At 37.8% G+C, this 21221-nt stretch overlaps 2 protein-coding genes across 4 annotated transcripts; one reads left to right on the plus strand and one right to left on the minus strand.

Moving 5' to 3' along the window:
• The first annotated feature begins 26 nt into the window (after positions 1-26).
• Positions 27-11036, plus strand: LOC131772496 (protein arginine N-methyltransferase 3). Of its 2 annotated transcripts, none has more exons than XM_059088407.2 (20): positions 27-81; positions 513-683; positions 778-827; positions 1435-1537; positions 2598-2660; positions 3173-3212; positions 3825-3902; positions 4887-4937; positions 5668-5761; positions 6310-6375; positions 6478-6599; positions 6899-6971; positions 7277-7303; positions 7529-7607; positions 8365-8454; positions 8575-8672; positions 9425-9511; positions 9903-9953; positions 10159-10246; positions 10882-11036. In XM_059088407.2, exons 1-20 carry the CDS (start codon positions 48-50, stop codon positions 11010-11012), a joined length of 1596 nt encoding a protein of 531 aa, XP_058944390.2. In that variant the 5' UTR covers positions 27-47; the 3' UTR covers positions 11013-11036. The 2 variants fall into 2 exon arrangements, with proteins under 2 accessions (XP_058944390.2, XP_058944391.2); XM_059088408.2 differs by having other exon boundaries at positions 43-81; positions 516-683.
• Positions 10263-21008, minus strand: LOC131772495 (uncharacterized). Of its 2 annotated transcripts, XM_059088406.2 has the most exons (15): positions 20623-21008; positions 19310-19657; positions 18750-19022; positions 18059-18094; positions 17599-17658; positions 17209-17286; positions 17041-17088; positions 16361-16423; positions 16221-16283; positions 15722-15850; positions 15344-15412; positions 14891-14950; positions 14041-14319; positions 13762-13797; positions 10263-13193 (listed from the first exon to the last, which is right to left on the minus strand). In XM_059088406.2, the coding sequence occupies exons 1-15, from the start codon at positions 20684-20686 to the stop codon at positions 11362-11364; spliced, it is 3438 nt and encodes a 1145-aa protein (XP_058944389.2). In that variant the 5' UTR covers positions 20687-21008; the 3' UTR covers positions 10263-11361. The 2 variants fall into 2 exon arrangements, with proteins under 2 accessions (XP_058944389.2, XP_066025546.1); XM_066169449.1 differs by lacking the exon at positions 14891-14950.
• Positions 21009-21221: the final 213 nt, after the last annotated feature.

Raw genomic sequence — 21221 nt, forward strand, 5'->3', positions numbered from 1 at the left:
ATAAAGGTCCGCTGATCAATGTGAGCCTAGGCTCAAGTGAAAACAAGATGGCGGACGAAGTGAGCTTCAAAAATAACGAAGGTGAGTATTATATAACTTTTTTCTGAGCTTAGATCGGCAGATGCCATACAAGAGTATCATGATTACTTAATTTGATCTGGTTCTGTTTAAAAAAAATCTGAAATTCGGTTTTAACACTAAAAAGTTAATGAGCCATGCTGCCCACGTGAACATCTCAGAGTGGCACGTCTATCCGCCAAGTCTTTTGTAACATTTTAGAGATAAGCTAAGTCTGTGTAACCTTCTACCTTAATGCGATTTCAACTATAAGGCAGATCTGTCCCATTTTACGCAACGCATCCGAGATAAAAATTGAAAGCAACCACAAGAATAACGGAACAAGTAAAGGAAAATGACACCTCATACGATACATGAGTACGCTTATAGAAGATATGTATGAAAATCATAGGGAAAAGAATTTTTATCCTGAGCTAAGAATTTTTCCATACTAGCAGATAGTGGTAGTGAAAGTGATGACGAGTGGGAAGAGATGGACGAAGAAGAACAAGACAGCGCTATCGTTTGCCTGTTCTGTAACGAGTGCTTTAAAACTGCTGAAATGGTCTGGAACCACTGTGTCTCAACTCATGGTTTTGATCTGTCTAAGATAAAGAGGATGCATGGTAAGTTACTTTCAATTGCAATTTTTTAGAATTGAAAATTAAAAGTGATCTCAAATGAGTAAGATTAAAATACATTTGCTTTCATTATTGCTAGGACTAGACTTTTATGGATGCATCAAGATTGTAAATTATATCAGGAAGCTGGTAATGTATATTTATACTTATTTGGAAGCTATGGGCATTTCATATCTTTCTTGTTTTCTTGACATTTTGTCACAACAGTGTTCTACTTTTCATATTCAGGCAGTGATCAATAAAATTTACTGCCTTTAGTATCAAAGGTACCTCTTATTGCCTTCTAAATTGATATTCTTTGAAAATTAAACTGGTAAAATGATTTCAGTACTTCTTTACTCTTGTGGGTACCTTTCATCCTTAAACTGTTACAAGACCTGTGACCTGTCTTGTACATGTATCTTAAATTAAGTTTAACATTTTATGAACAATTCATGGAATTATATGAAACATGGATCATCTGACTGTGCCTTACAGCTTTTTCTGCCCACTGTTCACATCATTTTGCATACAGTCCTGATATGGAGATTTTTGTCTGTATAATGTTTTCAATAAAATCAGAGTAGGATAAGCTTGTTACTGTTTGAGATCATAGTAGAATGACAAACTTCCAATGACTACCCCTTTTCTCTCTCTCTCTCTCTCTCTCTCTCTCTCTCTCTCTCTGTTAGCTCAATTGTGGATACATGTACTTTAATAATCATGCATATTTATTTTAAATTTTTATTTTCTTGAGAAACCTTCCCCTGAAAGTTTTGAAAATGTTGCTCTTCCTTTGCCATGGGAAAGTGATGAATTTTTACAGCCAGCTCTCCCTAATGATGAACTTCTTCAATATGGTATGTCAGAGATACAATCTTTTTAGCTAAAACTACATATTTAAAGTCAGTACTCTTTATTTAATCAGCCAATCAGTCAGACGGTCTGCTAGATGATGCAAGTTAATCAGTTGTGTACCCTCAGCCAGCAGCCACCAACATGTAGACAACCCAGCCAACAAACTTTTCTGTCATTTGGCCAATCAGTCAGTTAGTGGTTTAGTCAGTCAATCAGCAAGTGTTGGCACATTCAACCATTAATTAATTGATAATCTGAAACACTCACTGCAGAGATCCCAACTCCTGTAATCTGTTATCAGTAATCTGGAGATGAAATGTTGTTGATGACATCCTCTTCCTTGTCTCTATTCACAAACCAAAGCCACTAAAAAGGACTTTAACATAACATGTGATCCAAGGTGAAAGAAGAGAAAAAAATTACAAAAATACAAGCATCCTTGATTATGAAATTTTCCAAAAGAGGAGATCCTATCTTTAATTTAGTTGATTTTCCCTCTTTTGTAGAAAAACTAAAGCAATATACATAGTTAATTAAATAAGAAGGCTAAGTTAAGGGTATTGTAGCCTAGAAGATTTCTATATATTGGTGGATAATTAACAACTATTCACCAAAGTGAAGGTGAATTGTGGTGGATATTTACCAAGCTGCAAAGAGGTGAAGTAAATTTCTGCCACTTTCCCCACCTCCGAGGTGAATAATTGTGCAAGTACAAACCACACAGATACCAAAAAATTAGTTCATTTCTCTCAATATACTGAAAAATTGTCAGAAATTAAACTCTTGATGCATGATTGTGTTTCTTTGCTGCTTGGAGGTGACTATAGTTGTAGTACTTGCTATTCTACTCTGGTGTGTGGTTTATACTTCTATTGGATAAATACATGTAGGGTCCATAGCGGCCATATATGATAGTGAGCTGGGATCTCCTCATTAAAGGTGTAATATAAACATTGTATTACTGTAATTGAAGATGTTAAGAGTTAACCTTCAGCTGTTTTTGAAATGCTCAGTAGGTTTACTTAATTTTTCACAGTGAAACATTTTTTGTTAAATTTGTAGATTTTGATGATGACTCTGATGTTGAAGTTGACAGTAATGCTGATGCAGCTAACAGCCAAGAAGGTACTGCCCCAACTAAGTTACCATCGATACACCACTGATACAAACAGACTCACAGTTATTTAACTATTCATGTTGGAAACATTAAATGTTGCAACATGAATAATTATAACAAAAGTTAGTGTAATAATTCTTGCACTAATAAAATGATTGTCATGATGATAATGATGATGAAAAGTGGCAATATAAACAGAATTCATTCGTCAAGGAAAAATTCATATCCACTAGTGTGCATGAATTTTGTAATTTTGTATTCAAGAATCAAGGGAAAGTTATCTTATCTCAGTTCTTAGGAAAAGTCACCCCCTTTTAAAATTGCTTTACAACTTTTTTTAGGAAAGGCTTGGGAATAAGGAAAGATATAATTAAACACCAATTCAGTTTGAAAAGTATGAATTATGAAGGAAGGATTCCTACCTTTTTGGTCTTAATATGCATGAACAAAGTAATAGCCTTTCCTTATCAATGTTCTCAACAATAACTTAAATTTATTTTAATTTTTTTCTAACATGCAGCCAGTGTACCTTATTCAAAATATCTGGAGATAAAACAAAGGTAACTAATTTTATTGGTGCTGATGATTTCACTAAGTATATACAGTGTTCTTCATTATTTTGAGCTCAAGAGGTAAAATAAGTTTCAAATCAGTAGAGCAATCCTTTTAGCTGTTGAATTTCAAGAAAATATTAAGTGATTTAAGGCAGTAATAAGAGGAACTACAGGTGGTAAAATTGAAGGGTTACTGCCTGAAAAGGAGAACAACATATAGACTGAGTTTTTTCTATTTATATAACTGACCACTCTTACCTTATGCTTAAATGTTTCAAATTAATCTGCTAAGATTGAGCCTTGCTGAAAAAGTAAGGGAGCATCCCCATTCACCGGGTTGTATTTTTGCCTAGACACTGGCACAGTATGTTAGGATCTATATATTGCCGCTCGGACCCCACCCCTCCCTTGAGATATTTCCTTTCTACACCCTAATGATAATTTCAAATCAAATTTCAAATTTCAAATTTTTGTGATGTGCAGTTTATAACGACTTTATATCCTGAGACAAAATATGAAATGCACATTTACCTATAAACCTGAATGAATTAGAGAATCCCTCTTTCAAAACGTGAAACATATATGTTAATCCCTAATTTAAGAAATTTTCCATTTGAGGCTTCATCAACTGGAGAACCGTGCTTATTGCGCTGAGGCAAATCTGGCCAGAGCATTGGAAGAAATTTGCCAGCTAAGGTACATGTAACATCGAAAGTTAAGTATTCTCCTTAATACATTCATTGTGAGTTGAGCTGCCTGCATACAAGTTCCAACTTTCTAGTAATAAGGGAGGGCCATTTAATGATTGGTATTCTGGTAGTTCTTAAATGCAGAGTCGCTTTTAATAGGAACATTTTGCATGAAGGACAGTATCGTAAGGGTATTGGATTATATTTGTTCCTCACTCCAGCTCGTGGAAGCTTATCAGGCATAATGTCTTACCGTGCCCATCTTTTGTTGAGACTCATTCGTCACAATTCACTCTGATTGTTTCATACACGTTTCTTACACTGACATACAGCCTTTGGCTTGACTGTTTTTTTCATAAAAAGTTCCTTTTCTATTTAGTTTCTGCATGTTATTTTCGCTTTCACGCGTATACATACGTAATGTTGCAGTTTTATATTTCGCATCTAACAAGTAAGAGCTTTCAAAGAAAACAAACAATAATAATAATAATAAGGCCAAACTTTTAATAGCTTGCGAGAAAGCCCTCGTTATAAGTACTTCAATGCGTGGGTCTTTACGGCCGCGAGAAAGTTTGAGACCTTGAGGAACGCAAGCAGGGGAGAGGTGCTGGGAGAAGCACCTCATTATTAATGCTAGACCCTCGGCGGACATCTCCCCAGCCCGTCTCACATCTTTTCGCAGGCGGAGAAACGCGTGTCCGCTAGCACTATTAATGAAGCCCTGCTCGCAGTTAACCCTTTACACCCTAACATCATTATGCATATTCTCCTTACTGTTCTCCGTACATTTCTTAAGGTGCTAACAAGGAGAATTTGTTCAATTAAGAGCTTCTTTTGTAGGTGATCATTTCTTATATTCTCATAACCTTAAAGTATCATTCAGAAGTGATATTGTAGGGAGAAATTAGATGCTAGTCACTCTTAGGAATTAGGGTTAAAGTAAGCTTCTGAATGCTTTTTTCAAAGTTACGACCATTGCCTTACATTCCAGATCTGTTGCACAAAATGTTTTATTTGAAGATCAATCTGGTGGACAGAGTCGGTAAGTTACTTGAGAAGACTTGCGTGATGTTCCTATTATCTTTTTTACCGTTTTCATAAGTTTACTTTCTTTCAATTCTCGCGAACGTCTTGCCTAATTGTCTATTTCCTCTCTCTGATGTTGTCCAATCGTGTAGTTTCATCGCCCGGGTAAGTGTGGTCCTTAGAAGGACTATTGTTGGTATTGGGCAGGATGATAAACTTTCGTTTCAACTCGACTATCTCTGCTGACAAGTGCAGGGTTTCTTTACATGTTCGAACCACGAGCATGGAAATGAGTGGCCGCATTTCGCGCAACAAAATCAAACACATGTAAAGGTACACCAAACGATACTTATTTTACTTTCTGTAAGCACTGCTTATATTCGTGGTCAGTAAAGTTATCAAATTTGGATAAATTACTTATTACATATCCAAAGTTAGGTAAAAAAATTTTTGCCTGTTTTTTTTTTTTTTGGTTATACGATTGGACAATTCAGGTCATAATTTTTTCTTGTTCGAATGGAAAGTTTAACGTCTTAGACGTTCAGAAGCCCAAATTTCCAGCTTTAAGACATCATCAAGTTGACTTTTGCTTAGGGGTTTAAGAAACGTCAGTGCCACTGCTACCAACAGCAGGCTTCCTCAGGAAAACTCTCACCCGGACAATCAGGCGACACGATCAAATGTTGCCCACGGTTCTACTTCATTTAATTTAACTGTAATATCATTTGTTACCGGAAATAATTCAGATCCAAAACGGGCTGTGCAAGCTGTGATAATGCCGAGGACGATCCTTACTTCAGTTCGTACGCGCATTTTGGTATTCACGAAGAGATGTTGAAGGTGAGACAGTGGAGACGAACACTAAATAACAGCGTAACAAGCCAAGAGAGGGTTCCCTTTGCCTAGAACGACTTTGAAACTTGTCTGGTCCGCCTGGTGAGCTCATGTTGTAGAGTACCGGACTGCCGTGTTGGAAGGTGGAGGGTTGAAGCCTCAGACCGGACCAACACTCAATTTCTTAAAGTAACTAAGGAGAATGTGCTGCCTTTGTCATGACAATTCTGGAAATGGTTAGACGTTTTAGTCTTTTCGAATAAGGACCAAAGACCGTAAGCCATGTCTTTTGCATCTCACCTATACTGGTTAGAAATGGACGTTAAAGACCCACGCAAGTAGGGAACGTAGCTCCCGGTGTTGTGGTCTGGCACTGTTTCAAAATTTCCGAAATTTCCAAAATTGGGGACTTCTACAAAATTTCCTTTCAAAATTGTAAATTGCTCAATGCAGTCCGATTAGAGTTCCCCGTAAAGTGTTGCGAGGCCCTTCAGAGCATAGTAGTGTGGATAATGCGCTATTTAAAAAAATTCCACACTTATCTTTTTGTGCAGGACACTACAAGGACAGAAAGTTACAGGGATTTTATACTCAACAACCCAACGATTTTTAAAGATAAGGTAAGCGTGCCGACAATCTTTTCTATATATATTCAGCGGATGCATTCTTAATTTCCTTTGCTGTCGAAATGTCATAATTTAACTCGTTGCCTACTCTCCAAGATTGTTTTAGATGTTGGATGTGGTACAGGTATACTTTCTATGTTCGCTGCCAAGGCCGGAGCAACTCGTGTGATCGGAATAGATCAGTCAGAGATCATATATCAAGCAATGGATATTGTTAGGTAACCAATAGCCTTAAATTGTTTTACATTTCGTTTACCATGCATCGCTGTGATACACCTGAAAAAAGTTTGTTCATAACGATTGTTTTATTGAAAAGCGCAACCGAGCTCGAAATCCGAAGCAAAGAACGCTTCAAGTGCAAAATTTGGAGTGTCATTTCGCAAGATCCCATAATGTGTAGCAAAAAATTTTAATAAACCATAAAATAAGTATTGGCATGAAGAAAAATTGTTTGAGTTGAATGCGTAACGTTTTGTTTAGCTATTTAAGAGCTGTTTGTTTTTATTCTTTGGTTTAGGGAAAACGGGCTGGAAAATGTTATTACATTACTGAAAGGAAAAGCAGAGGAAGTTGCATTGCCAGTAGACAAGGTAAGGCGAAAACAAACGGACCAAGAAGGGGTTTCAGTAACTTTTTTTCATAACCGGTTGCCGATGTTATAGTTAGCAGCCGTATTGGGGAAAGTAGCTGTATGGTAAAATCCAATCATTATAGGCGGTGGTAGACCAGTGGTAACCGCAGTTTTTTATTGAAAGCTTTGTCCCAGTTAGCAAGGTTTTCAATTTTTTTTGGTTTTTGTTATGTTTATTTTATCATTGTTATTGTTATTTAAGTTTGTTTCGGTTTGTTTTGATAATCAAGTGATTAGTGTTCTGTTTTTTTTGTTTGTTTTCAGGTTGATGTTATTATTTCAGAGTGGATGGTAAGTCTTATAGGTAGTTTTTTTATTTATTCTAACAAAAATTTGAAAATGCCTTTTATAGGAGAAGTTCGGAAACTTACCACCAATTGTTTCCTCAGCTTATGATATTTTTGAAAATCGATTCTAAAAGACCTTCTTATGGAGGTTCTGTTTTTAATGACTTATCATGCTTTGTCCAAATTAAAATCAAAATAATATAACAAAAAAAAATTTTAATTCTTGCAGGGCTATTTTCTTCTTTTCGAGTCAATGCTTGACACAGTATTGTTTGCAAGGGACAAATGGCTTAAGCCAACAGGTTGCGGTAAGTTTTCCATAGATTTTTAAAGTATATTAACGCATTCGTAGAACTGATCATCTTAAGGCCGTTTTTCCTTGCGCTAAGTTCTAACAATCGTCCTCATCGAGACCAGCTGCCTGCTGGTTGCGTGAGGACGTTAAAGATCCAATGTGAAATATTTTTTTGCCTGTGATCGACGCGATGGCGTAGCGGAGACGAGTGAGAAAGCTCTTGCTAAAGAAAATGGTAGGCAAGCGCAAGCGGACGAGGCGGTTGTAGTTGTTGCTGCGTGACGCAGGATTATTTTTTCTTTGTGCCCTCGGTTATGTCGCGAGCTCTATTTTTTGCCTGCCCTTGTTTTCGTTCATATCCACTCACTGAGACCTTGGAACAGGTTCATGGGGTCGCTGTTTTTTTTCTTCTTGGGGATGGGACTCCGCTCGCTAAGTGCTTTTTTCGCCTAGTGGAGTTTTAAGGACGTTTAGTTTTTAGCCAGGTAGTTTATGTTTAAACCAGGTAATTGGCATCTGATCGCATCTTGAAGTAGCAGTTTGTAATAGTTCGCTTCATGTGACAGGACTCAGAACCAGCTTGCGTTAGCTACCTATGTAGGGCCGCTTCCAAGCAAATGTTGTTATAGTCGCCAGAACCGACATCTACAAATCCTTAGTGTCAAGTTAATGGAACGCTTTGGGAACGATGGGACGAAAGTGGAAAGGAATGGACTCAGAGGTTTGTATTGGACGTCTAATGGACTAATTTCTTGCCTGTGTTATTGTAGTTTACCCAGACCGATGTACTTTGTGCCTGGCTGCCTTAGGAAATAGTGGAAAAGTCGAGAAGAAACTCAGCTTTTGGGATGACGTTTATGGTAAGACTTTTTCTAAACAAGCCTGAGATTCTGGTTTGTGTCAGGATTTTGATGAAAAATCCCCAGGTATAGAGTAACAGAAGCTCACACCTCTCTTTTTTATTTAATCTCTTTCTTCAGGTTTTAAAATGAGTTGTATGAAAAAGTCTGTCTGCTCTGAACCCTCCGTGGAAACTGCGGATCCTGGAGACGAGATTTCTTCTCGATGCAAAGTCAAGGTAACGTTTGAACAATGGAGCCCCAAAGCTTCCTTCCATGAGAATTCTTCCTGGGATCAACGCCTTAAACTCCCGTAAGAGCGATCTGGAAACAGGAGAAAGAGTAACCTAGGGAAATAAGATGAGGAACCCTGCCTTGTAACAACTCGTAATACGGGAACTTTTTTACTACAACATTTTTTTGCGCTCCGAACAAATTATCAGTCAAACTTTATCCTATTTTTATAACTGAGCTCGTTAAATGGTGTACTCCGTTTTTAAGACAAGCTTTTCACGATCCGGCAGTTCAACAGTACTTTGTAGCAGGAAAATTTTGCATATCATACCTCGACTTAGTTGACCTAATAGGGAAACTGTACGATTGAAGGTGGTATTAGAATAATTATATTGTATTTGTTTATTTAGCCCTTCACTCCCAAGATCTCAATAATAATTCTCATTACTGGCTGCCATACAATTGTTATAACGTTAGCTCGGAGAATTTGGTTTTGGATCAATCAGTTATCCCCCAATTGAAATTTTTCTATTATCTCTCTTGTCTGCTTGACATTGTAAGAATAAATTCTGTCGTGTTCACTTACGGGAGTAAAGATGTTACGTGATGCAGCTGTTCGTTGAACGTAACAAACCTGAAGCTTAAGTTTCTAGCAAAAAGTGCAGGGGTACAGTATTCCTTCTATTGCATAAAATAAACGAGACCGAGAAATGTTGTTTGTGTTCTGAAGATATCTCCTCTGTCCTATCTTTAATAGGAGCTGGACATAACCAGTTGTAAACTAAGTGATCTACAGTTCCATTCAGCGTTTAGTGTTAAAATCAGTAAAGATGGTTATTGTTTGGTAAGTAGTTAATTGTTTCGTGATAGCCCAGGACTCTCAGGCAAATGGTGTTTTCAATTTTTTACGCCTTTGTTAATCTATCTGCTTTGTTGGTTAGGAGCATACAGGTGGGAGCCTTCGACTTCTCCTTCTCCTTCTCCTCCTCCCCGCCCCCACCACCTACCACTGTGGTCTGGCGTATTTCTATGGCCTGCCGTGAATTAAGGGGTACATTTTTGGTTTATTCTCGTTGCGTCACAGGTTGTGACGTGGAATAAGAACATGTTTCACTCTTTGCGTTCAAATATTTATAGCACCGTTACATGAATTGTTCATTGAAGTAAGCTCTGTCTTCCTGGACTCTCATGAATGATCATTTTATTAATTTAATTACATTTAATTTCTTTTTCAGGCCTTCATTGCCTATTTTGATATTTTCTTTGAGAAGAACTGCGATAAAAAGGTATGACGAAGGTTGGTTGATTGTGTTATAGGTTTTTTTTTTTCCAAGTAACTCGTGAAAAAGAAGTGTTAATATAGAAAAAAGATCGGTGTTATAACGTACTAAGTCCGGTTGTATCTGATGACAAGCGAGCTAAGGCTTTTTCTAATTTCCATCACAGTTGAAATTTTGAAATTTAAATAAAAGCGATCTTATTGTAATTCAGGTCAATTTCAGCACTAGTCCCTCGGACTCTACAACACACTGGAAACAAACTGTGTTCTATCTTGAGAAGCCAATCAGCGTCACCCAAGGTAACAAAAAAGACGTTTATTTCTCTCTAACGTTTTCCACTACAGTGGGTTGTGTTTACAAGGAAAGTTGTGTTTAATTTGTTTGTTGTATAAAATGTTAACCTACTAATTAATTTTTATAGGGTTGAACTTATCTTTTTATGTCATAAATGTAATCTATTATCTCAAGAAATTAAATTATTCTAGTTCCTTTATTTCATTATCTCCTATTTCAATGGTCTAATTGATCAACGATATCGATAGGCCGTCAATTAACTCTTGTGAATTGGTATTAGGAAATTAGGTATTCCAAGGTAATTCAGCGATACATTTCTAAATTTAAATTGTTGCGTTCTGATTAGATCCTCTAAAGGCCGCTTGGAACAATGCGATTTCTGCCCTTGGTCATAGCTTGTAAGTCACGAATGAGAGCAATCCTGTATTTCTTTGGTTTTGCTCTATATCGTTCTGTGATTGGCCAAGAAAGTACGTGCTACTCTTTCGAAAAATCAGATAAAAAACTAAGATCTCGATGACTAATGGCAGATAAAAAACTAAGATCTAGATGACTGATGGCAGACTTTGCACCTTATAAATCGACGTTTACCAGACTTTACATAGGGAAGTCAGAAGGTGGTCCATTTTTTCTTGCACAGGTCAAGTCCTTGAAGGTTTTCTGTCCTGCACTAAAAGTGTGAAAGATCCGCGGTCTTTGGACATCAAGATAGAAGTGTCAGACGAGAAAACACAGAAGCAGTTGTGCTGTCAGTCTTATCTTCTTCAATAATAAAATTCAAATGGTTTTCATGCAGTGTTAGTTGTTGACGGAATTATCATAATTTCAGAACTATCATTTCGCATGCATTAACATAACTTTGCTTGGTATGATAAACGAATTTTCGGGCCCAGCCTGACGAGTACTTCCAACAAAGTTGATTATCGCTTGGGATTTCGCTTTTCCGTTTCCCAATCTCGTTATACTCTTCGAAAGATTGGCTGCATTAATTTCCTGTGCACAAAGCCTGCAGGTGCTATTCTTGGTTCTCAAAATTTTCATTTGTCTTTCTTCAGCTTTTAACAGTGTAAAATAGGAAATATTGAGCAGGCATTTTTTTTTACATATCTACAACTGAGTGTTAGTGTACTTCACTTTTCAGTGTTCGATATTTTTTCCACACAAGGTTATTTCGAGAGCCACGATCATCGAATTTGTAACCGTCATTTCCTTCGTCATCACCTTTGTTTCTTTCCTTGCCTTTAGATGTGTTTTCCTTTAATTTTACCGTTGTTTTCTTTACAAAAGAATTTTTCGAAGGTTTTTTTACTGCTTCGGACTCATCCTTCCAGTTTGCTTTAACTTTAAATTGGCCATTCCACTTGGCCTCCACGTGTAATATTTTGTGTGGAATACCTGGATACTTCAGAAGTATTAATGGATGTGTGATCTTTTTCTTTGCAATCTTGATTGCTTGTTGTAGAAGCGTATTATTTGACTGCTTTAATCCTGTTCTAATTGAACTATTTACTACTTTTTCAGCAGTCGTTGTACCAAGTTTTGTGCCAGTTTTCTTTATGTTCTTTGTCTCAATGATGTTATTTTTTGATATGTCGCTTGCGTCAAAGACTTCGTCAATCTCCTCTGTGGGTTCTTCATCACTTGTTGACGAAACTGCTTCTGTGGCAGTGTGAACTGCTCTTTGGTTTGTTTTATTTTGAACCGAAGCATTCTCTAGAGCGTGTGGTTTTTCTTGGATACTAGAGATATTGGCACGAGCTGTATGTGCAGTTTTTCTGTGATGTGCATTCTTTCGCGAAGAGTCGCTTTTTGTCATGAGGGGTTTCCTTTTCTTGCCGTGGCTTTCCTTTATGATAAAACTCACGAATGTCCGTTTGTTAGATTTCACATCTGATTTTGAATCATCATGATCATGAGGTTGTTTACTTCCTTCTTGTTGACTGTTTAAGAGGTAAGATTGCTTCCCTTTGTGTTTCAATTTGTGTTTTCTTCTTTTGTCGGCCATAGGAATAAACGAAGGTAAGCGATGAGTTATATTTGCATCTGCAGTTTGAACGGGAGAAATTCTCTGTGTTGAGTACCTGAGAGATTCTTCTGTTTCACTGCCTAATTTATTGTTTTCCACAGGAAACTGATCCTCACTTGTTTCTGAATCACCTTCGACTTCTTTGTCTCCAGTTTCTGACACCGACGATAGAACTTTCAGGTCTTTTCCTTTGGATAAAATTTGTTTTAAAATGTTTTTCGGTGGTGCTTCTGTTGTTTCACCGTTTTTATGTAACTTTATCGGTTTAGCATCGTCCTCCAGAACAAAATCTTCATGTTTGTTCCTTACTTTTGGTGAATAGCTGTAATTCCCTTTGCTACTCCAATTCTTGTAGTTGGGGCTCTTCACATGCACTCTTTTAAACCCTGCATCTTTATTGCCTGCCAATTTGCTCGCCAAATGCACCTCTAAACTTTTCTCGGCAGACAGGGGCTTCATGTCGCTAAGTCTGGTCCTGTTTCGATCATGAGCAATAATTTGGTTGGCAATTTTTTTTACAATATTTGGAGTCATGTCTTCAAGTACTTTCCTCAGCTCCTGGTAGCTAAGTGTTGGGTTGATCTTCGTGATTTTACTAACAGGCTTCAACTTGAGTGGTTGTGGCTGCTGCCATCTCGATAACATTTGAAGCATCTTTGTTAACTTTGCATAGTCCTGTACCGGAAGTGGCTTTCCTTTACTTTCGTCGCCTCTATGTTTCGGTTGTGTTATTTTCTTTGGCTTGATCTTGAAAGTTTTATCTTTGATTTTGGAATTTTTAGGCTTGGGTTTTGGCAAACGAGGCCCGTGAAAAGATGATGGCTTCTTCTGAACTAGAGGTCTTGACTGGTGTTGAGGCTGATTTTCTGTATGGGAATTTGGAGGCGTGTTTTTTGTGAAGGTGATCGGTTGATTCCTTAGTTTTACTACAGAAAAAGTAAGGAAAGGGACAAAATGTCAGGTTTTGAAGTGACTTTTTTGAAATAAAAAAAATTTCGCTACGTCACGGTAGTTGAACAACACTTATGTATAAGATCTCCCCTTTCACATGTGCTAATTCGTCCTCGTTCATTCGAATACGAATTGTCTATATTAGGAAGATTTGAAAAAAACACCAAGACTTAGAGCCACTTCAGTTTCTTGTAAAAGGCAAACGACAAATTGAACCTTTTTCGTCAGTCTATCGTCGTTTCTTCAATAATGTGAAAATATTTACATTTGTTTTGAAGAGATATAGATATATTTTCTATGGAATCTATCTGATTCATGATTAGTAGGAAAAAAGTTCTATTTGTGATAGATGTTTTCGTTGACGCTTTCCAAAATGATTACTATATAAACATGTGTAATGTTTGAAAAATTCGAACGCCAGGGGATGACTCCTGATGAGGTCTTTGTTTTAGAGGTGTATTTTCTGTCTTGTACTGCTGCCTAAAAGGGAAGGTTGACTGTAACAAGAGTTTGTCTTGATCACAAAAGTGAGCAAGAACTCACCTGATGGTGGTGTATTTGGAATGGCCTGACCAACGCCTGAAATAGAGAGAATCATGGCAATTATTAGCAGACATGAGACGAGAGGCACAAATTATTGGTGCCGTCAGAACATTTACCATCAGATTGATCCTATAACGTTGAGGTTTAAACGAGAACTTGTCTGCGTTTAAGTGCACACCAGGAGGAATCAAGTGAGAAGGATTTGATTTTTATTTTCAGTTTGCCTTTTTTTATTTAAAAAAAAAGTCAGTAGACGACACTAAAAACCCCCTATTTTACCTGTGTAGTATAGGGAGTTCATCATGACTCCACCGCATATTTCCTGGTAGTTTCCAGTACAACGCATCGAGCATTGCTTATTGTTGAGTCTCCCGTACTTGCTGTATGTCGTGCCGCAAAAGCATTGCGTAGAGGCTTGGAGACCAGCGATAGAAAATCCAGTTTCTCTACACTTAGCCACACAACCTTCTACGGTCAGCGGTTTGACAGGAACTTCCGTGGGAAGATCACGTGACTCGGAATCCTGATAACAACCCAAGAATCGAGGAGCAGCCAACGCTAAATCAACAACAACAAAAGCTTAACAGTGATGTCTTCCCAAATAAAACTGGGAGACTAAAGTTACAGTCCTATCGTGCAATAAGTATAAGTAAGAACATGATTTCGAGTGCAATTTGGTGTTTATAGGCACGAGTGAATTTTCCAAAGACAACAAAATTGCACGAACCCATAGGGCTTCACGGTTTATTTGGAACCAACTTAGTGACCAGCTCCCCGTTGACTTGTAAGCTCAGTTGGTAGAGTGCTGCACCGGTATCACAGAGGTCCTGGGTTAAATACCTTTACAGGCCTCAATTTTTTCCAGGCCTTTTTCACTACTGCTTAAGGAATGTTCATTCCGGCGAAGATCGCTTCGACATTCATGTAACATCTTCTCGAACAATTGGATTGAAAATTATTTTTATTTTGGTTATCTTGCATTTTTGCACCCTTTCGTTAGTCAGTCGAGCACTAACATCCCTGGACGGTTGAGATGATGAATTTCCCTGTATTTATTCATGCCCAGAGTCACAGTTATCGTAAAAACACTGTGCATCTGCTGTCAAGGTTTCCTTGTTTTCATTCGTACCTAACTTAGATGTTCCAGTGATTTCTTTGAATAGTTTCCTACTGACTTTTTTGAGCATACCTTGGTAGAAAGAAATGCAATTTTTTACAACGTGCAACATGCAGTTATGTTAGGAGTGTTAATGACTTTTTCATTGCCCAATCGTCCACTTGTTAAAGGTTAGTAACATTAATTACTGAATTACTTTGCATGCTCTGCAGAAAGCTGCAGACTTACAGGTTGTAAGTATTCAAAACCACACGAGGCAGGCTCATTCACATACAAACGATCTTTTCCTCAGAGAAATTCCCAACTACAACTACTGTTAGACAAACTTCGCTGATGATCTTGTATATTTTATGTCTCCGACGTTTTGGTTTGTTTTTAAACAGAAATTCACCATGTGATATTGTCTTAGGGAATCTTCGTCTTTCCAGCCGCTTAGTTGCACTTCAGCCCTGTCGAATTTCTTACCCATCAATTTTGCATATTCCTGGGGCGACGGTCTGGGTGCGGGTCTCCTTTGATACGTAGTCTGATAACCTTCAAGGAAAAGTCAATCGCAGTTCAATACTTAGTAGCTTGTAAGCATGTACCTTTGTTGGTACCATCTATGATAAGGCCTCGGCGGAGTAGTTTTCTTGTTTTGAGCTTACAAATATACTCCTATTTGTGCTAAATGGTATGCTTATTTTAAAACACCGATTCTTTGAAAGATCGATACTATCACATTCGCTTTTTCGTTTCTTTCCCTTAAAATGTAGCCTCCCTCACTGCCGCATCTATCGTAAGAATGTCCACACCCTTTCCCTTGAAATAAAATCAGAGACAATTACAAAAGATACCGCTTACTATTGTATGGTCTGTTCGTGGCTCCCTTTTGAACGTTGTAGTTGCTATACTTGTAGCTGTTGTAGTTGTAAGGCCAGTGGTATGCTTGACCTCGGTATGCACTGTACACCTTTGCTTGGTTATTTGCAGCTAAGGAACAGATACATAATGAAAGGACAAATTTAAAACGTCTATGAAAATTACACCGGACAATATAGACTACTATCATTCTCTCATTTTCGGCGAAGTCGGAGTCAAAAAACAAAAATCAGCGAAAAAAAAATTGATGTTATCGCGACGCGCGGGACTCCCAAAATTTCACGCAGTGCAGTAACATCACTTTTTTTTCGCTGATTCTTTCTATTTTTGGACTTGCGCGAAGGACTTAGCCGTAAAGGAGGGACTACGCGTAGTCTACAGTAAAATCCGAGCAGATAACGAAACCGTTACTAGGCAATGATGTATAGATTGAACGATGTACATAAATAGGTGAATAGATTATGTGTGGAAAATAACCTACCTCCTGCTTGGTAACTATATGCCGAAGAGGGCTGTTGAAAATGATTCCCGTTGAAATTTGTATCTGAAAGAACGTAGAATTCTCTTTTAACCTAAGATACTCTTCGATGTGTCACCCTGAATTTGATAAAATATACTTACATGGTTTCCCCCCGTAATATTGTTGATATCCTTGATAACTACTTGGTGGGTACAATTGATTAGCTGCAGGAGAAAAAACACAAAATACGAGATAATTCCATGTATATGAAAATATCACCGAGTAAAAGAGAGGCAAACGAACGTTCTTCAAATTAGGGAATTTGAGCGAAGAGGTTAAGAGGAGCTAAGGAGCTTTCCACGGTGACAGAAGTTTCCAATTTTCACGACATATTATGTCGGAAAACTACTGTATGATCTCCCTATTAGAGGCGAGGTTAGTTGGTCGTAAATACTTCGGTTTCGTGCTGCCCCCTTATTCCTTCTTTCCCTTTCCCCACTTTAAAAACTAGTTTGCGCACAAACATCTAACTCCGGGGGAGAGCGTGTCGAGAAGATTCCGTTTTGATCCCAGTCAAGGGCAGTATACGAAAGGACGACAATCCAAATTTAGACGGGCTAAACTATTCAGTTACTGAGACTTTTCCCCTTCGTGCAAAGGTTCCAAGAGGTGATTAATCGAGCACCTCGCGATTTAGTGAATAACAGGTTGGTGTAGAGAAGAGGTTAATTGCCCGAAACTGGAAATTTGGAAATTTGGAAAATATGGGCATGATTATTACGGGTATGTACAGGAATTCTCTCATGTCAAAGGGGCTGCTATTAAGATACGTTTTACGAACCTTGATATGTCGGGGAATAATTTCTCGACCCACTCACTTGCTGCACTCCTAGGAAAAGAAGATTCACTTTTTAGCATACTAGGTGCAAACCTAAGAGAAGTTAATAAAGGTAACAAGGTATCACCCAAATTCTTTATGACTTGTGTACAGCCCCTCATCAACTCATACCTCTGTATGGATAAGATTGGTACCAGGCCGCGCCGCGCGTTGATCCAGGCATATTTCGAGGAGGATATCTTGAACGAGCTATGATCAGAAGAATAGCATTATTAAAATTTTTTATGGCCTTTGAGCGCTGTTCTAAGTAACTACCTGATTTTGGGAAATTAATGTTCGTGTAAATTGAGCAAAGATTTTTAATTCAGAATTAATTAACAAGTCTTAATTTGATACAAGATGAGAAATGAAAATACCTCTCAATAAGGGATATACTTGGGAAAAGAGGTTCTAAGTTTTCCAGACAGGGGAAGTAATGCAATTTACTCAAAGAGCATAAAATACGGGGCCAAAATAGAAGTTCTTTTCAGTAGACAAGAAATTCATTAATATCAATGTTACCGTGCATAAGCAGTTGCCAAGGGATTGGATGGTTTGATGGAATAAAATGCTTCTGTATCCCTGTACGGAAAAAATAAGTTATGCCATCAGCATGGAAAACCTGGTTCTGTTGAATATGGGTGAAGTTAAGTGGTTTATTGTATGGAATACTGGATTTGTTCCATTGTATTAATACAGATTTATTTTGCTTGCCCCCAACACATGATAATTAGTGTTGCAATTATGCTCAAGTTTTTATCCGAAGTATTTTTTATGCCTTTGTAAGAACGTTCGTGTGATAGTTAAAGACGAAACGAAAAGCGATTAGGAGTTATTGTGATGATAAGGATTCAAAAGAACAGCTAATCAGATGTAAATTACAAGCTATAAAGATGTTAAATGATGTTGACAGGTACTTCTTCTCGAGTTATAGTAGTTTTGCGGCAGAATTCAAATTTTGACTGCGAGTGAGTTTTCATACCAGAAAATCCTTCAGCGGGCGGGAAGTCCACAATTCCTGAGAAGAAAATACAAGAGAAAAAAGGATTGTTGAAAACCTTACACACTTTATTTAGAATTTAAAAACTTTATGTCGAGAAATTTGAGTACCGTGAAAGCACGGACCTGTTGGTTGTCAGAGCTTAACTGGGCTGGCCATATCTTCTTTAAATAACTGTGAATTTTCGAAAATCAAATATGTGAACTGCGGATAAAGACTTGAATATGAAAGCGATCTTTGCAGTAGTAAACTCCACTCGAACAGTAGTGAAAATAAGGTCAGTTCACGTCTTTATCCGCAGTTCACATATATGATTTTCACATATTCACAGCTATTTATTCATCCCTTCGCGAGTTTAATTGGAACCAACGTTAAGACCAGCTCCCAATTGGCTTGTTAACTCAGTTGGTAGAGCACTGCACCAGTATCGCAAAGTTCATGAGTTCAAAATCCCGTACAGGCCTGAATTTTTCACAGGCCATTTTTCACATTTCTTCATTATTGAACACAAGATATCCAAAAGAAATGGGAAAATGAATGCATTGTACATTAAAACTGATACATCTACAATAAACTCTCCTTAGAACACATTACTTTGACGAATATCTACGAAATGAGAGAATTTACAGATGAGAATTTTTTTGATGAGCACATGTTTCGCTTTTTGTCTTACCCGTCCAATACTGTGAGAAAGTCATGAATCCACCGCACACTTCGAACGAGTTGTCATAGCAAGGCATATCACATTTTGCATCTGGTACTTGATTGGCCTTCCGGTAAGCATTTCCACAGAAACACAGATCTGAATTACGCAACGCTGCAACGCTAAACCCTTGCCATTTGCACGTATCCACGCATGCTCCGATGGTGGCCGGGTGAGTGGGAATATAGACCTCAAGATCCCTCGGAAGGTTGTCATGGAAACAGCCCAAGTATGCGGGTTCATCTGAAAAATAGTGACGCGAAACATAAGCACTCGTTACCATGCTTGATATCTGAGATATGTAATTCTTTTAAAGGTGAGCTTTGTAATTTGAACATTCTTTCGGAAGCTTCTTACTTTCAGTGACTTTTCGTTAAAAAATATATTATCAAGCAATTAATTCCATTTTATCCTGGATATTGATATATTTCATGTAATTTACAACCTCTTGTATTTCCCAAAAGAGTACTGAATTTTATTTCTGCTTCAGCTCCACACTCGGCGTTCTTATTTTATCATCGTTTACTCACCACATAATTTTGATTTATTAAATGCCCGTATTTGATCACGTGAGTGCAGTATCATATCTCCATCCTCGTACAAAATCACGTATCGGCCATTCTTGATGTCCCGTATGTAACCTATCTCGAACGCGCGAGACTTGGGACGATTAACCAGAATCTGACTTCCCCAAGGTAGGTCGTTCTGTTCCGGAATACGGTCCACAACAATATCCACATTATCCCTGGGGTTAAATGCCAGTCGAGCTCCGTTGTCAAACAGCACATTCACCCTGTTAGTAATTGATTCAATCTCGCCCTTGTAGTAGTTCCCATTCTTCCAGCGGCTGATTACTCTTGATGCGGGCTCCAAGCACTCTGTAAAAACAATGGCGTTGTGTTGATTAGTTTAGAAATGTTTACAAACTTGTACATTTCATTGCTATCGTTTATAGCATTCCCTTCATTCTCGCCGTAGATGAGTGAATGTAAATATGTAATCGTCATTTTGACAATTTTCTACACTTACAGGATGGTAAAAAATTTAATGGGAGTGTTATTTTAAGAACTGGTGATATTTTTGTGTTTTGTGGGAACAAACTTTTGCTGTTGTTGATGACAAAAATTTCTACTGCGAACTTTTTTGCGCTTTTTTTTCAAGCAAACTTTTTCAAGGAAGGGAGAAGAAAAATTTCAACTTTTCACCATTGTCGATCTGCACCGCGATATACTTATCAAAGATTTTTTCATTTCATCGTCAACAAAACCGAAAGAAAATTCTGTCCCTGACCCCTGCCCAATCCACAGCCTGAGGCTTTTATTCATGGAACTGAAGGTAGTACATTTTTGAAGGGCTTTCATTCGCAAGAATTTTCCTTTAATCCTAAAAATTATTTCTGCAGCACTAAGCCAAACTGCTAACTTCACATAACCTGAAATCCGCACAATTTTCGTCCTGCACGGCACTAGTGAACTTGTCATCACAAAAGGGAAACATTTACGCAAACGATGAAACTGTCTCCACAATCATTTATACTTCTCGTTGTTCGTTAGACTATGTCGTACTTTCATAGTGATTCCAAATTAGTAACAATAACCATTAAATGGCAATTTGACGTTGGGTTGGAACGATGTCGATATGTTTCATTGAAGCTGTCTTCAACAAATCGCTTGTTCCGCTCAGGGAATTTGTTGACTTTCACTCTATTTATTTACAATACAAATTCGTGTCATTTAAACGTTTAAAAGCACAAATACAGCAGCTATAAATTCTATTTGGTTTCGACTTTGCAACTGCATGTGGTTCTATCGAGAAAAATTTTGTGACAACTTAAGGCACTTACCAACCGCTTGTGTTTTACGGACTGTCAGGGAAAGAAGCACCAGGGAAACTAAAGCGAGTGTCATAGCATTCTTTAACCAGAGTAGCACGTCGATTGTAAAATTTTACCAATTCCTTTCTAAGGAAGAAATTTTGTCCAGTAATCAAGTTAATGCGGCGTTCAAAATTTCTCTGTTCCTCCAGTTATTTTTCACTGAGGCGTTAATCTCCTATCATGCAATAATGGCCACATCATACGTGTAAAGAATTCTTTCAACAACCCTCTCGCTTCTCGTGACCGAAGTCAGCTCCATGGCAAATTCAGTTCCTGACTTAAAATTCGTGCGATGTTTGACAGGGAAAAATATGCGAAAGCTCAACTGATGTAAGTCAACATTTACGATTCAAAAGATCATGAGTTGTTCTTTTTGTTAGCCTGAGCTTTAGCTCATTAAAATTCTCTGACTGTCTTTTGATACTGCTTATGATTTATGCATAACTGTTTTTGGAAGACGCTGCGGAGAGCGGGTAGTAGGCTAATTTGAAAACAAAACAGAACCAGTTATAGCAAGTGTTTTATTCTCTGACATGAATCCACCGGCAACGTTACTTTACTTTGGC

This window comes from Pocillopora verrucosa, chromosome 1 (assembly GCF_036669915.1).
Source record: "Pocillopora verrucosa isolate sample1 chromosome 1, ASM3666991v2, whole genome shotgun sequence".
NCBI classification, from domain to species: domain Eukaryota; kingdom Metazoa; phylum Cnidaria; class Anthozoa; order Scleractinia; family Pocilloporidae; genus Pocillopora; species Pocillopora verrucosa.

Excerpts from the sequence above, each read along its gene's own strand:
- LOC131772496 (XM_059088407.2), top strand. The coding sequence starts at position 48 with ATGGCGGACGAAGTGAGCTTCAAAAATAACGAAG. Across the intron at positions 82-512 it reads GAGCTTCAAAAATAACGAAG|CAGATAGTGGTAGTGAAAGT; the intron begins GTGAGTATTATA and ends TTTCCATACTAG. Across the intron at positions 6,972-7,276 it reads TTGCATTGCCAGTAGACAAG|GTTGATGTTATTATTTCAGA; the intron begins GTAAGGCGAAAA and ends GTTTGTTTTCAG.
- LOC131772495 (XM_059088406.2), bottom strand. The coding sequence starts at position 20,686 with ATGACACTCGCTTTAGTTTCCCTGGTGCTTCTTTCCCTGACAGTCCGT. Across the intron at positions 16,284-16,360 it reads ATATTACGGGGGGAAACCAT|ATACAAATTTCAACGGGAAT; the intron begins GTAAGTATATTT and ends ACGTTCTTTCAG. Across the intron at positions 13,798-14,040 it reads GAACTCCCTATACTACACAG|GCGTTGGTCAGGCCATTCCA; the intron begins GTAAAATAGGGG and ends TCTCTATTTCAG.